Below are 13,649 nucleotides of genomic sequence, written 5' to 3'. Positions count from 1 at the left end.
AGCACTTTGGAAGCATAGCTGTGTACTAGAATATGGTAGTAGTATTTTTCTAATTTGCAGCAAACTACATAACCTCTCTGAACTTTTATTTCTTCAAATGTAAATAAATGATAACACCTATTCTACCTTCCTTATGGATCAATGTGAGAATTTAACACTAATATTAATAAGTTAATAATTCATTATTGCCCCTTCCTTGACATCTATTGTTGTTTGCCTTTTAGAGGAAAAGTCATTTGTTATTTGTGGAGGTAGGAGTTGGTGGGATGCATATGTATACGTTAGAATTGCATATTATAGAAGGAAGATGAGTAGTTGAGTCTCAGACCTTGTTTGGAGTTGCAGGTGTGATGCTTGCCATCTGTAAGACTTTGATTTAGTTGTTTATCTTTTCTGAGCTTCAGTGTTCTTATGTGTTGGAGATGAAAATGCCTATCTCTTTAGAGTTGTTAGAATGAAATGATTTACTGAGTGTAAAGTACCTAATTCACTGCTAGTAAATATCTGTTTCTTTCATAAATATTTATGAGAAAGAGCCAAGGTATAAGGAGCAATATGGTCAACCAGTTCTGACTTTGGATGTCGCCTGAGTTTCATTCAGATTTCTAAAAATCTGGATTAAAGAATCATTATGACACTATATAGACCTGACTCAGAGATGCCTTGATTTTCTTTTTGTTCCCTTCAAATAAAGAACCCAATAGCCAAGACGAAGTAAAAGCTTCTGTTTGCATTTTCAAATCTCTGCAGCTCAAATCTCTTATAACATAGTATCTTATAAGAAAGGTTAGGTATCTTTTTTCACATTGAAAGCTATTTAAAATAATTTTTTAAGTGCCTGAGTATGTTGGAATGTTACAACCTATGTCAACCTAACACGTATCAAACCAACATCTTGAAAATTCTCCCGGTGTAAAACTTTTAATAATTCATAATTGCTTTCACATTTTATTGTAATAAAATTTACATGCCATATCTCTTTAATCACTGTTTTATTATAAGGCTGTCGTGAATAAGTGATGTATTTAGTCAGCCAGTCAGCATTTAAATTATTTGCAGCGTTGGGATTAGAATCCAGGTGACCTTCTGTTCAAATACTATTTCCATGTGCTTTTCAGCTTTTGTAAAGGAAAATACATATAGTCTGATTTTTTTCCACTTTTTCTCTTTAAAATGAAAATTATGGTTTTATTGTTTACATTTTCTTGACTTCCACTAGTTAGTAAGCAGACTCATAGGTTGTGCACATTACTTTTTTTTAATGTAAAACCAAACTTAAAGTGGCTATTTATTAGATTTTACTTTGATTAGAAATGGTGTCATTCCATCTTGACTGACTTTTGTTTTTGAAGGAAATCACTAAGTGAACTGTAAAGGATTCTATGATTAAACCCAGATATATCTAGCTCCCCTCCATCCTGCCTAGTTTCTTTGTGGTTTTAAGAAAAGTTTAAATAGCCCTCTTTCTGGTATGATTCAAGTGCAGGAAGCAGGAGGTTTGCATTGGTAGCTTCTCAGTTCCATTCAAATTTGATTCTGTGATTTAAGGAGGCTCTTTTTTCAGTAGGGTTCTGTTGAGAGCCTGATTGTCTCCAACTCCGCTAAATGCCTTTTTCCAGTGGTCATTCTCTGGAGTGCTCATCCAAGCCCCAAAAAGCAACAGAGAGGGTGGGGAATATAGTAAAGGGTGATGACGGAACATGCGTCTGTACTTCTGTTAGTGATGGGCTCTGGCCTGTGGCTTTGACCTGAGAAATGTTGCCTTTCCAGATAAAATGATATTATCATCCTTGTAACTGCCCAGGCTGGAATTCTCAGAATCTCCCGAACTCATCCTTATCTTTGATTCTTTTTTATTCGTCCATTTAAAAAAAATTAATATAGTTTTAAGTACTATACAATTCAGCCCTTTTAATGTACAGTTTTATGAGTTTTGACAATGCATACAGCCATATAACTACCACACCACATTCAAGATATAAAAAATTGTTTTACCTCCCCAAAATATCTCCCCTTATCCCTTTTCATTGAAACTCTTCCCCTACCTTCTGCCACTAATAAATATCTGTTTTCTATCCATATAGTACCCAAAATATCATATAATAATATATAATATTATGTAGCTTTTGGTCTGACTTCCTTCACTTAACATATTACATTTGAGATTCCATGTTGCATTTGAAATTTTATATTGTTGTATGTGTCAGTAATTTGTACCTTTTTATTGCTAAGTATTATTCCATAATGGATATATCACAGTTTGTGTATCCATTCACCAGTTGAAAGACATTTGGGTAGTTTCCAGTTTTCAGCTGTTTTTTTTTTTAGCTGCTAAAACATTTGCTTAGAAGTTTTTATGTGAATGTAGGTTTTCATTTTACTTGGGCTAAATACCTAGGAGTGGAATTCCTGGGTTGTGTTGTAAGTGTATGTTTATAAGAAATTTCTAAACTGTTTTCGAAAGTGTCTGTACCATTGAGGTTATCCTGAAACTCCTAGGCAGATAAAATGGTTCCCATCCTGGCTAGACTTCGGTGACTAAGGCACTTCTATTTTTAAAGTCTGTGCACAGACCAACACTTACCTGATTATAGAAAGGACATAAATAGGTATCTGTGAAGGCAACAGATAGAAAGTTAATGTTTATTGAGTACCTAGTAAATGATGGCTGCCTTTATAGTGTAATCTCATTTAATCATTCCCCTAGTTCACATGATAATGAAATTGAGATTCAGAGAGGTGAAATCACTTGCCCAAAGTCACACAGCTACCATAGTCAGAATCAGAGTTGAGATTCTAACCCTGATCTGACTGTAAAAATCTGCCCCCTGATTTAGCCCTGTGAGAGATTAAAATGGCCCCTCTTTGTTTTGAATATTTCCCAAGTCTCCTCGCTTACTTCCTGCCTTACCACTGACTTGTCTTTATTCTCCTGTCTCCCTTTGCACACAAGGCAGGAGGAATCAGAATCGTTGAACCCTTTCTGTACTTATATTAGAGGATGACTACTTAGTGCATGCAAAGCCATAGACTAATTTTTATCTTTAGGAAATTTATTATCTAGCTGGGAAGATTCATTGGTTCATAAACAAATGCGTGGTAGGTACCTGCCAGGTACCAAACATTGTTTTAGGCAATGGAGACAGAGCTGCTCTCAAAACTGATCAAAATCCTTGCCCTTTGTGGAGTTTTGTTTCTAGTAGAGGAAACAGAAAATGAATGAAGAGATCAATGAGGGAATTATTTGCTGGTGATAATGTTAGCTGTGACAAATAGTGCTGGAGAAAACTGAAGCAAGGCAGGAGGTATACGGGGTATACAGCGGACTGCAGGAGTGGGAGCACTTACTGAGGTCACATGTTGTGTGAAGACCTAAGAAACGGAGGGAGGGAGCCACATTGGTTTCTGGAGGGAAGGGCAAGTGAAGAGGTCCTGAACTGGGAGTGTGCGGGGTGTTCAAGAACAAGGAGGCCAGTGTGGCCGGTGTGCACTGAGTGAATGAGATGGGGTGGAGGGGCACGTTAGGGATTACTGTTAAGAGAGATGGAGGATTTTGAATAGAGCAGTGACATGATGTGCTTTTGTTGTCACAGGATCGCTCTGGCCACTGTGCTGAGATTAGACTGAGGGAGGAGGGGAAGTGTGAAAGCGTTGTGTTAATAGCAGTGGCTTTCCTTTACGTGAGGATCATACAGCACTTACAGTACCAGGAGGCCTCTACGTGGCACGAACAATAGCAACGAGGAGGCACTTCTTTATACGTGCTCTCTAAAGAGCTTGCAACAGTGTTATCACACGAGCGTCACAAAGTAGCTATCCAGACTGGCCCCCGGAATACGAATACAGGTGGTGATAGTGTCGGAACCACAGTCACACAGAGAGTTGCTTGGGAGACTTCCTAGAGGAAAGGGCCTTGAGCAGTAAGTGGGATCCGGAGCGGTGGGAAAGAGAACGGCGGGCACTGCGTTCCATTCACTGGGCTCTGCGTGGGCAGAACTGTGGAGCTGGAAATGCAGACGTTAGATGGATAAGCAGTAGGTACCCCAGTACGATCAGAGTACGAAGGATTTCCCAGGGCTAATCCTGGAAAAGCTGGCTTGGCCCCCGACTGTGAGGGGTCTCGCATATCTCATGACAGAGGAAAACTGAATACCTGACTAGGAAAACTCTGAGAATTACTAATAAACGACAGAGAGTGGACGTGAGGTCAAGGCTTACTCACAATGCAGAGAAGGCCCGGTTGGAAAGGCCGTACCACACTTAGGACCCCTGGCTTTTCTGGGTGAATGGGTGTACAGCCGTGAAGATGAGGGGAAGCAGCAACTGCCCAAACCCTTTTCTTCTGCTTGCTTTTTGGCAGTATTAGCCCCTGGTGGGCCGTGGTATTTTGACTTTTATCCCTATTGGATGTCTGTTGTATTCTAATTAACCTTTTGATTGTCTACTGTCTTCCAGTTAACCTGTTGTGTAATTTAAGTATACATAGTGTAATTAAGTGTATATACTGTAATTTAGTTACAATATATAACTTGCCATAATTATATAATATATTGCTATATAAATAAATTAGGTAATTTAATTCTCACTTCAGTGCTGTAAGAGTGGTATTCTCATCACTATTGACAAATGAGGGAACTAAAGCTTTGACAGGTTAAGTAACTTGTCCCACATCACAGAGCTTTGTAAATGTGAGTCCTCAGTTACATGCTTTTTACTCGACCCTGTGTCACCAGAAATAGTGTTTCTCTCTATTCAGATTAGAAAGCTCTGGGTAGTGATAAATACAGAGGCAACACAGCCCTGCTTTATTTGGCTGGTGAGAAAGATGAGAAAAGGCTGCTTAGGAGTTAAGAATGAGTGTCCCTGGTCGCTGTAGGAAGAATGTACCCGGAAGCCCATCTTTAATTATGTCGCAAGAAATGTGTGTATTAGGAAACAGCAGAAGCCAAACTGTCTTGCTTCATAGGTTTTGGAGTGGATTGACATATTTTACATATGGCATAGAGAAGGTAGGGTCTAGTCTAAGAGGCAGAGCTCCCTGGCTAGATACAGGAACAAACGTGTCAGCTACCAGGAGAGATGGAGGCAGCCTGGACCTTGGGACTCGCTTCCTGGCCATGAAGTTGCTCTATTGAAGGCATTTTTAGTATGTATGTGTAGAATGGCCGTCTCATTGTGCGCAGCTGGTAAATCATGTGCATGGCGGTAGGCCGAGGAGGTAGGTTGTGTTTGCACAGCTCTGGGAGGTCAGAAGTGGATCCTGCAGAGGAAGCGGCACTGCTTAGTACTTTCCCCTCAGTCTCGCAGTGTTTTAGCTAGGCCCGTCTGCAGGGCGCTGGAGGTTTGTCTTTCTCGTCTGTGTATCTCCTGGCTGCGTCTGCCACAGCAGGTCTCAGTGAATTAATAGTTGGTAGTACTGGGATCTGAATATTAGGCAGATGGAGAATTGCTTGATATTTTAAGAAAGGAATATTTAAGATGGTCGAATATATAAATACCAATTCCAGAGTACCAGACGTCATCCACTTTAATGTGAATGTGTATGGAGCCAGTAGATTAATGAGAAGTTCATTTTTTTGAAGTAGTAGAAGGTTCTGAATCATTTGGTAGTGATAGATAAAAATTCAGATACAGGTTCTCCCCTCAAATATAAAAAGAAGACAAGAAAAAACTCTGGATTCTTCCTTTCTTTTCTCCATCCTGTTCTCAGTTTCCTGGCACTCCCAAAACTGCTAGGAAGCAATTGAATAGCACAGGTTTGAACTGTGCGGGTCCACTTACGTGTTAGGTGGGTGCAAAAGTAATTGTGATTTAAAAGGTAAAATAATTGCAAAAACCGCAATTACTTTTGCACCAACCTAATGCAATGCTGTAAATGTATTTTTTCTTATAATTTTTTAAATAACATTTTCTTTTCTCGAGGTTAGTTTATTGTAAGAATATAGTGTATAATACATATACAAAGTATGTGTTACTCGACTGTGTTATCAGTAGGACTTCCAGTCAGTAGTTGGCTACTAGTAGTCATGTTTTGGGGGAGTCAAAAGTTAATGTACGGATTTTCAACTGCGTGAGGGGTCGGTGCCCCTAGCCCCTGCCAACTGTATATTCCTTTCCAAAGCATGAACTCCTCACTGCTTGGCACATGGTATCCTTGTCGATGAATATTCAGTTCTCTTCAGGTGATTCAGGGATGGCCATCAAGTCAGGAATAAAGATGAGATGAAAGATTTTTTTATGTTGGAACTTGTGAGAATCTGAAAGTCTGTGCTCTTTATTCTCCAGAGTCTAGAACAGTAGTCTCTGTGTTTTGGTTTTGCTCTGGTTATGTGGCAACAGAGTGTCCTCTTGCATCAGGTTAAATCTTATTATACTACCCTGCCTTTTGTTAACAGTACAGCTGGTAAGTATCAGAGCTGACAGTGAAGCAGGGAGACGGAATAAGTATTTCCTGATTGCCTAATACGTGCCAGGAGTAGGGCCAGCTTCTTCCTTCATCCTCAAGCCTAGATGGATAGTATTATTCTTATTTTATTTATACAGGAGTAGTATCTCAGAGAAATGAATCATTTGCCTGGGGGCACAGGAGTAGCATTATATTCAATATTTGAACCAAGACCTAACTCCAGCATCCATGGTTTTTCGTTACACTAACTGCACACACACGACTGTAGGGTCCAGCATCACCATAAGGACCAGGCCTGGAGTAAGTCCCAGGGCATTCCTTGTCTTCTTGGATCCTGCGTCACTCCGTTATTTCTGTCCATCAAAGATTGTCTTGACAGCAGAAAAAGAGAGTATTGCTATGTTTTAGGTTGTCGTGGGAGGCGGAGTCTAGAGCAGGATGGGATGACAGCAAGGAGGAGCAGTGCTTCCACCTTGGGGGCTGGGGTGGGGTTGGAGGCAAAGGGGTACTTACTGTCACGTAGGTGTACACGGGAAACTCACAGAATTTTTAGCTTCAGACAGGAAGTTGACAGAAGCCACCTCCTTAGGTTCTCGCCCAGCTACCAGGGAAAATCATCTACTTGATACACTAGAAAAAGTTTCCAGAAGAGTCAGAGAGATCAAATTCTAAAAAATGAAAATGAAATCAATGGAATAAAGCTACCAGATGAAGAAGGCAAAGCTACGAGTAGTGGTGCAAGGATTGCACTAACAAGGATCCTTTCTTTGAAGGGGGCCACAGTGGATATTCAGCTCAGCAGTTATTTTCTGTGCTGTGCTGCAAAGTGCCAGGCCTGTACTGGGACTCTGTAGAGCTAAGAGTAAGGCCTTGGGAACTTTGTAGGCTGATGGGGACAAAATAAGGACAGGCAACTGCAATATCAAGTGGAGCAGGGGCCATCGTGGAGCAAGCCAGTTCAGGAGAGAAAATCAGACTGACCTGGGTTTCCTTCTGGTCCATCACTAGGATGCTTTGTGACCCTGAGCAAGTTACCTTATTACTCTGGGACTCAGAGTCTTCATCTCTAAATGAGCACCTTGCAGAGATACTGCAATAGCAGGAGATGTATGTAAAATACTTGGCACATAGTAGACTTTAATAAATGGTCACAATTTGATTATTTAGTGCTGTGAGTGCCTGATCTCGCTTCCTTATTTGTGGGAGTTCAGCATCTCTCACTCTGCTGTAGCTGGTCTGGGACTCCACATCCCAGAGGACAGTAGAACTAATTTCTAATAAGCAGCAAGTTTCCAAGTCAAGTGGTCAAGCAGAAGGTAGGGGCCAAACCCAGGGCAGAGGCATCTGAAAAGCGTCTGAAAGCAGAGCCCAGGCCAGGCTGCCAACTGGATGCCCAAGGGAGTCCTGGGTGGCAGGCTCAGTGGAAGAGCAGGTCAGGGCAGCCTGTTGGTATCGGCTTTCTGAGCTCCTCCACCTTATTTTCCGTTTAGTGATTGGAGCAGGAAGCTGTGTATCCCAGGTAGGTTTGAGGTCCCCACAGGGAACAGATAAGAGTAATCAGTGTTCCAAAAGAATGAAGCCTCCTGGAGGTAGGTGTGGTGCACACGCGAGGGGTACCAGCAATCAACTCAGAGTCAGAGGGCTCAGACGATAGGTTCTCTACTGTGAATTGGATTATAGTCAAAGAGAAACCTACTCTCTGAATCTCCCAGGGTTTGCATGTTTACTTATTGGGATGATTTTCATACTTATTAAAAAGAACATTTCTTTGTATGGAATGCTTATTTTTGAAAATGTAGAAAATACAAATAAAAAAGAAATCACTTATAATCTGACCATCCAGATGTAACCATTCTTAATATTCTTGTTGTGTTCCCTCCAGACTTCATTCTGATACATAGCAATGTACATACTCATGTTCATTTAAATAAAATGGGATTAGATAATACTTAATGTTTTGTGAGATTATTTTTTCATTTAAGATGTCATTGCCTGTTTTTATTTTGTATCATTTTAATGGATGCATGGTATTCTATTGTATGAATTTATATAATTCCCCACTGTGAGACATTTACCCTTTATCTAATTTTCTGGTATTATAAATTTTGTGGTAAAGACTTTGTCGGTAAGTCTATGAAGATGTACACAATTCATCAATGAAGTAGATTGCTAGGTCAAAGGATAAGCAGAATTTTAAAGTTTTTTATTGCAACAAATTGTCTTCCAGAAAGGTTGTAAAAATTGGCACTCCTGCGGGCTACTATGTGCAGACGTTTTCCCAAAGCATCGACAACAGTGGATAGCACCATGATAAGGGCGTGTCTCTAGTATGGCAGATGAAACTGCTGTATCTATTTTAATTGTATGTGCTGTTAATTTATAAAGGCAGCTCCCCCCTCATACTCTCCCCCTTACATCTGCCATTCCTCCCTTCCTCCCTGATGGTGGTGTTCTGTTTTGCAGCATTGCTGGGAGCCTGGTGTATTCCTACATCACTTTCTCTGAAGAGCAGCTGAGCAAACAGTCAGAGGCCAGTAACAAGCTGGACATTAAGGGGAAAGGAGCCGTATGACCAGAGGATTGCTTGGACGATGGAGGCCCGAGTGTTTGATCAACTCGGAACACTGGCAGTTCTTACAGAGACTGAGGGGTCTTGATTATAGAGAAAAATACCATTCCTTTGCACTTACACAATCTGAGGATTGATTGCTGCCTTTTAATATTTTATGAGAGAAACTTATAATTGACTCTATTTTAAATATGCCATTTGAATTAATTTATATCAGACTGGAAAATGCACCGGGCTTTTTAATTTATTTTTCTTTTGTACTGACAGTGAAACATCAGTGTTTTGAAAATACTTTATTTCATAGTTTGCTATCCAGGTGTCCCTGAGAGCTGCATATAGACAGTGCTCCAACTGGAGCTTCATCATTCAAATCATTGCTGCGTCTCGAGGCAGTTTTTAGCCTTCCTCCTTCTGGAAATGCAGCCAAGTATCTGAAACTTCTCTTCTTGAATTAGATTTTGTAACGATTGCATTTTCTTCACAAGGATACCGTCACCGCATTTGCCAAAGATGACAACTTTGGCACTAAAAAAATATATGGGGCTTTGAAGTGTATGGCTTTCCCTGTTGGCTTTCCTGAGGTCTTGTGGTATGAGCACAGTGCATTCCTTGAAAATGTGCCATTCCCTCTTTGTTGTGTTGGATGGGGGTAAAGAAGGGATGGAAGAAGTAGGTCTTTAAGTCCTTTATTCATCCATCTGCTTCATTCATTCAACCTAAATGTATTGAGTACCTAATATGTGCCAGGCATTGTACTAAGTGCTGGGGGTACAGAGATGTTTGTGGAAGTAGTTAAGTGATCTCACTCCTGCTATAGTGATCAAGAGTAAGACAGAGAACTTAGCTGTGTCGGTCCATTCAGAAGACATTGTGACTATGAACAACACAGAACGTTTCTCAGTTCTCAGAACCTGCAAATCTGTAAAGGGGGTTAAAAGCACCTGCCCTACCTACCCTACAACGGGGTGAAAGCAAACGCTGCAGTATGAGGGCATGCATGTGAAGAGCTGCATTTTGTAAACTATGCAGCTCAGCCTTTCTCTGAGTGAGAATGGCAGGCAGGCAAGGTGGCCACCAGCTATTTCCCCATGCTTCCCTTTTCTGGGTTTAGTTGCCACTCTTTTCACTCCTCTTTGAATCAATATGAGTAGCTCTTGCATTTCTGAATATATTGGTTGGAGGGGAAAGGCTGGCTATATGTAGTGTCAAGGCTTGTTCTAGTTCTGGCAGTGTCAGTGTTAGAGGTGTCACCTTGCTTTCTCCTGAAATAGCATAAGTATACCTCTCTCCTTTGGATACTGCTGCCTACATCCCATGTAGTTTGGCTCACTTAATGAGCATGCCAGCTTCTCTCAAGACCAGTGGGGAGAGCTGTGAATGGACATTGTATGAATTGTCTCTTTGGGTGGGGTGGGTGTTAACTCAGACACAGTCCTGTGACTTGAGACATCCGTTGACTTTGGGGATGAGTGTTTGCTCAGGCCAGTTGTGCAGTGAGTATACAAGAGGCTGGGTACCTTGCTGGTGCACACACCTTTTGTTTCACTGGGTTTAGAATCCACTGGGCTCCTTTGACCTAAACAATTAATATTTTGGTGCCTCAACAGGAGCCCTGGTAGGTTTTGAATTTATTTTTGAAGAATTATATTGAGGTCATTTTCATATTAATGCTTTCCCCTTATTTTGGTTTATCTTTATTAAAGCCTGGCCAATGGTGCTGGATCTCTAGAATTAGCCTCACGACCAACTTCCAAGTTATAAGCTCCATGTAAGAGGTCCTAAGGATCACTTTTTTCCAGTATCATCTGATCTGAGAAAATTCCAGTGGGAGACTAGGACCTTATCTTGTGTCAGGTGGTTCTTACTATCTGTTTTACTTATGAGAAAACAAGAAAGAAAGTAGGTGATTAGCTGATGAGTCAAAATTTGTATTTTTTCCATTGAACCATGCTGCCATTGATTAACTGTCCTTCTCCTCTGGGGGAGTGAGGAAACGGGAATACTAGCTGAGTTAGCTTGAGCTCTTTCAAGGAGGCAAGCAGTTGATTGAATTTGGGGTCAGAGGAATAGGCCTTATAAATCAGGGAGAATGATGGGTCCCTCTGTAAACCAGAGCTTTTATCTGACTTCCAGGCTGGCCTCTTGTGATTCGCACTTCTGACTGTGACTATTGCCTGGCACTGCCTGGTTTTATGTGGGTACAGTGGAAAGCCATTGTGAGAGCTAATTTTAGCAGTTCTGTTCCTTCTATTAGCCCCAAGAAGGAAGGAATTTTGACTTTAGAAATAATTTGTATTATAGAACTTCTCATCACGAAAGGCCTTTGGATGTGTTTAGAGGTGTTGAGCTAGAACCCCAGCAGAATGCACATGACCTCAGGGCCCCTGGCCTCTGCTGAGCTTTCTGACTGACCACAAGCAACAGAACAACTTGCAGCTTCTGCCTGTCCATGTTCTGATTCCTGGATGCCCCCTTCAACTGCCACCAACCTTTCAAGTAAGAGAAAGCAGCCTGGGGAAGTTGGAGATTGAATAAGCTGGCCAGCTATTTTGGAGTTTGTTTGTTATGCGCAGGCTTGGTTATATACACTAGAGATTTATCTAGTACTCTACACTGCCCAGATGTCTGGATTTTGCCCCAAGGTTGATATCTTACCAGGTGAAAAATTCTTTGACCTATTAACTTCCTCCTGGGATGAAAAAGAGGCAGCTTAGAGTTGAATCTTTAATTTGCCCTGAGACAGATGAGCTGTGGTAAGAATTTTGAAAGCCAAATTCTACGACTGCTGGCTCCCCTTTTTGAGTTAGTGACTGTGAAGTCTTTGGCCAGTCTGCTGTCAGTGTCAGATCCATTCAAGTAACCCTGGTGGGCCAACATGTCAGGTGATTTTTAATTACCTCATATGGCTGCTGATTTTGTGAGTCCATCATTTGTAGGATCCAGCTTGCATGTAGGTTAAAAAAAAAAAGTGCATTTGCAAGTGTTCCATAGTCCTGTTATATCAAGAATCCATGGGAAGTTCAGGTCAGTAAAGCTGATAAAGTATCTTCATGGAAAGAATAGCAGAGTTTTACACGACTGGTTTGGAATTGTAGCCAGGATTTGGGGCCTGGCATTGGTCTTGTTACTGTGGCCTCATTCAGTGAGCAAAGATTTACCAAGCATCTATTTTATGCCAGGCATGATGGTAAGTGTTTTGGGTGGCAGATTATGCTCAGAGACTGAGATTGTTTCGCCAGTATTTAACATACATTGTGGGAAATTGTAATATTTCATAAGCCAATAGTATAGAGAATAATGTCTCTTCATAAGCCAATAACAAAGAACATACTCCAAAGCAATGATAGATTAATTACCCTATGGTTCCATGCAAGGGGAGGTGAAAGAAGTCCAAGTTTAGTTGAGTTGTACCTTTTCTACAAGGTTGGTTCTCGGGAGAGACAGCGTAACTAGCAGACAGCTGACTTCCAGCTGCTGGTGCAAAAACGAAAAACCCTTATTGCTGGAGCACATAGCTAGGGAATGACAGCACCAGAGCTGGTGGGCAAGATGTTCTCTGAGGGGCTGCTGCAGCCTCTCGCCACTGCTGACCATGCACGAGCTGCTGGCCCGAAGGGCTTTGCCGGGACAGAACACTTGAGTAGTCCTCCTAAACTCTCTTCGCAAACATTTAGACTCCTTCTCGTCTACATGTCCCCTTGCCGTAGTCACATCTTCAGATGTTTTTTATTGATAAGCCCGCACGCACTCCCCTCAGCTGCTGAGCTCCTTGTGACAACAGTTGAGATGAGGTCATCATGACACATCTTCACTCTTACATCAAAACAACTTTACTCTTAAAACAGCTTCGTTTTTGTCCAAAACAAGTGGATCTGAAATCATTATCAAACCAATACACAGCACTAAGCTCTGGGGAAGCTGAGATGAATGGGACATGACTCTTGCTCTTAAGTAATGCATAATCCTGAGAAAGAAACAGATGAAAGGAGTGATTCGCGCATATGTGCTGCCTGTAGTTATGTAGTTACCAGTATCACCGGTTAGGGGTGCCCCACCCCTAGAGCTGAAGCAGTTTTTTCATCCAAGAGGACTTCTATCACTGATACTCGTCATAGCACTTGAGATGTGCCAGGCTGTTAAAATTCCACGAATAGCCTGGATCTCTCCTCCCTCTGCTGCATGAATTCTTGCTTTCCCATAACTTCGTTACTGGTTCCCTATCAACAAAGCTGTGCTTTTTCCTTCTCTGAGAGAAAAATCATAATCAGAGTAAATGAGATAATGGATGTGAAACTACTCAGCACACTGTCCAGTAGGCAGCGTGCACTCGGCAGCTTTTGTTACTGTCATTTTATGGTGAAACTGTAGGCAAAACAAGATTCTTAATCCATCCTTCATAAATGTGAGAGGCCTGGGCAACACGTGTATTTGTTGAAAAATGTGACCCTGTACTGCATTTGCTTCGTTCCTGATCATGGTCTTTTAAAAAATTCCTACTGGATATAATTGTGGCCATTGTGTGAGATGCAGGTGATTCCACCTGTTTTTAAAAAATGAAATTACTTGTCATATGTTGATAGTAAATTTCAAAAATGAAAAAATTATCTTGGAGGAAGATAATTACTCTTCAGAATGGTGATTCAGTTAAAGCTTTTCCAGTTTGTCACCTTAAGG

At 41.2% G+C, this 13,649-nt stretch overlaps 2 protein-coding genes across 2 annotated transcripts in view; one reads left to right on the top strand and one right to left on the bottom strand.

Annotated features, from left to right (window-relative positions):
• Window positions 1-12,597, top strand: part of SLC35D1 (solute carrier family 35 member D1) — a 44,903-nt gene extending 32,306 nt beyond the window's left edge. The window contains exon 12 of the mRNA XM_033113595.1: window positions 8,870-12,597. Coding sequence (XP_032969486.1) covers window positions 8,870-8,978 — 109 coding nt within the window. The 3' untranslated portion in view covers window positions 8,979-12,597. The remainder of the gene's footprint in view (window positions 1-8,869) is intronic.
• Window positions 1-13,649, bottom strand: part of MIER1 (MIER1 transcriptional regulator) — a 94,196-nt gene that overhangs the window by 13,973 nt on the left and 66,574 nt on the right. The window contains exon 16 of the mRNA XM_033113583.1: window positions 2,585-2,613. Within this exon, the coding sequence (XP_032969474.1) occupies window positions 2,585-2,613 (29 nt within the window). The remainder of the gene's footprint in view (window positions 1-2,584; window positions 2,614-13,649) is intronic.

The sequence above is a fragment of the Rhinolophus ferrumequinum genome, chromosome 9, assembly GCF_004115265.2.
Source record: "Rhinolophus ferrumequinum isolate MPI-CBG mRhiFer1 chromosome 9, mRhiFer1_v1.p, whole genome shotgun sequence".
In the NCBI taxonomy this organism is placed as follows: Eukaryota; Metazoa; Chordata; class Mammalia; order Chiroptera; family Rhinolophidae; genus Rhinolophus; species Rhinolophus ferrumequinum.
Note: the sequence above shows the minus strand (reverse complement) of the source record. Positions and strands in the feature narration are given on the sequence as shown.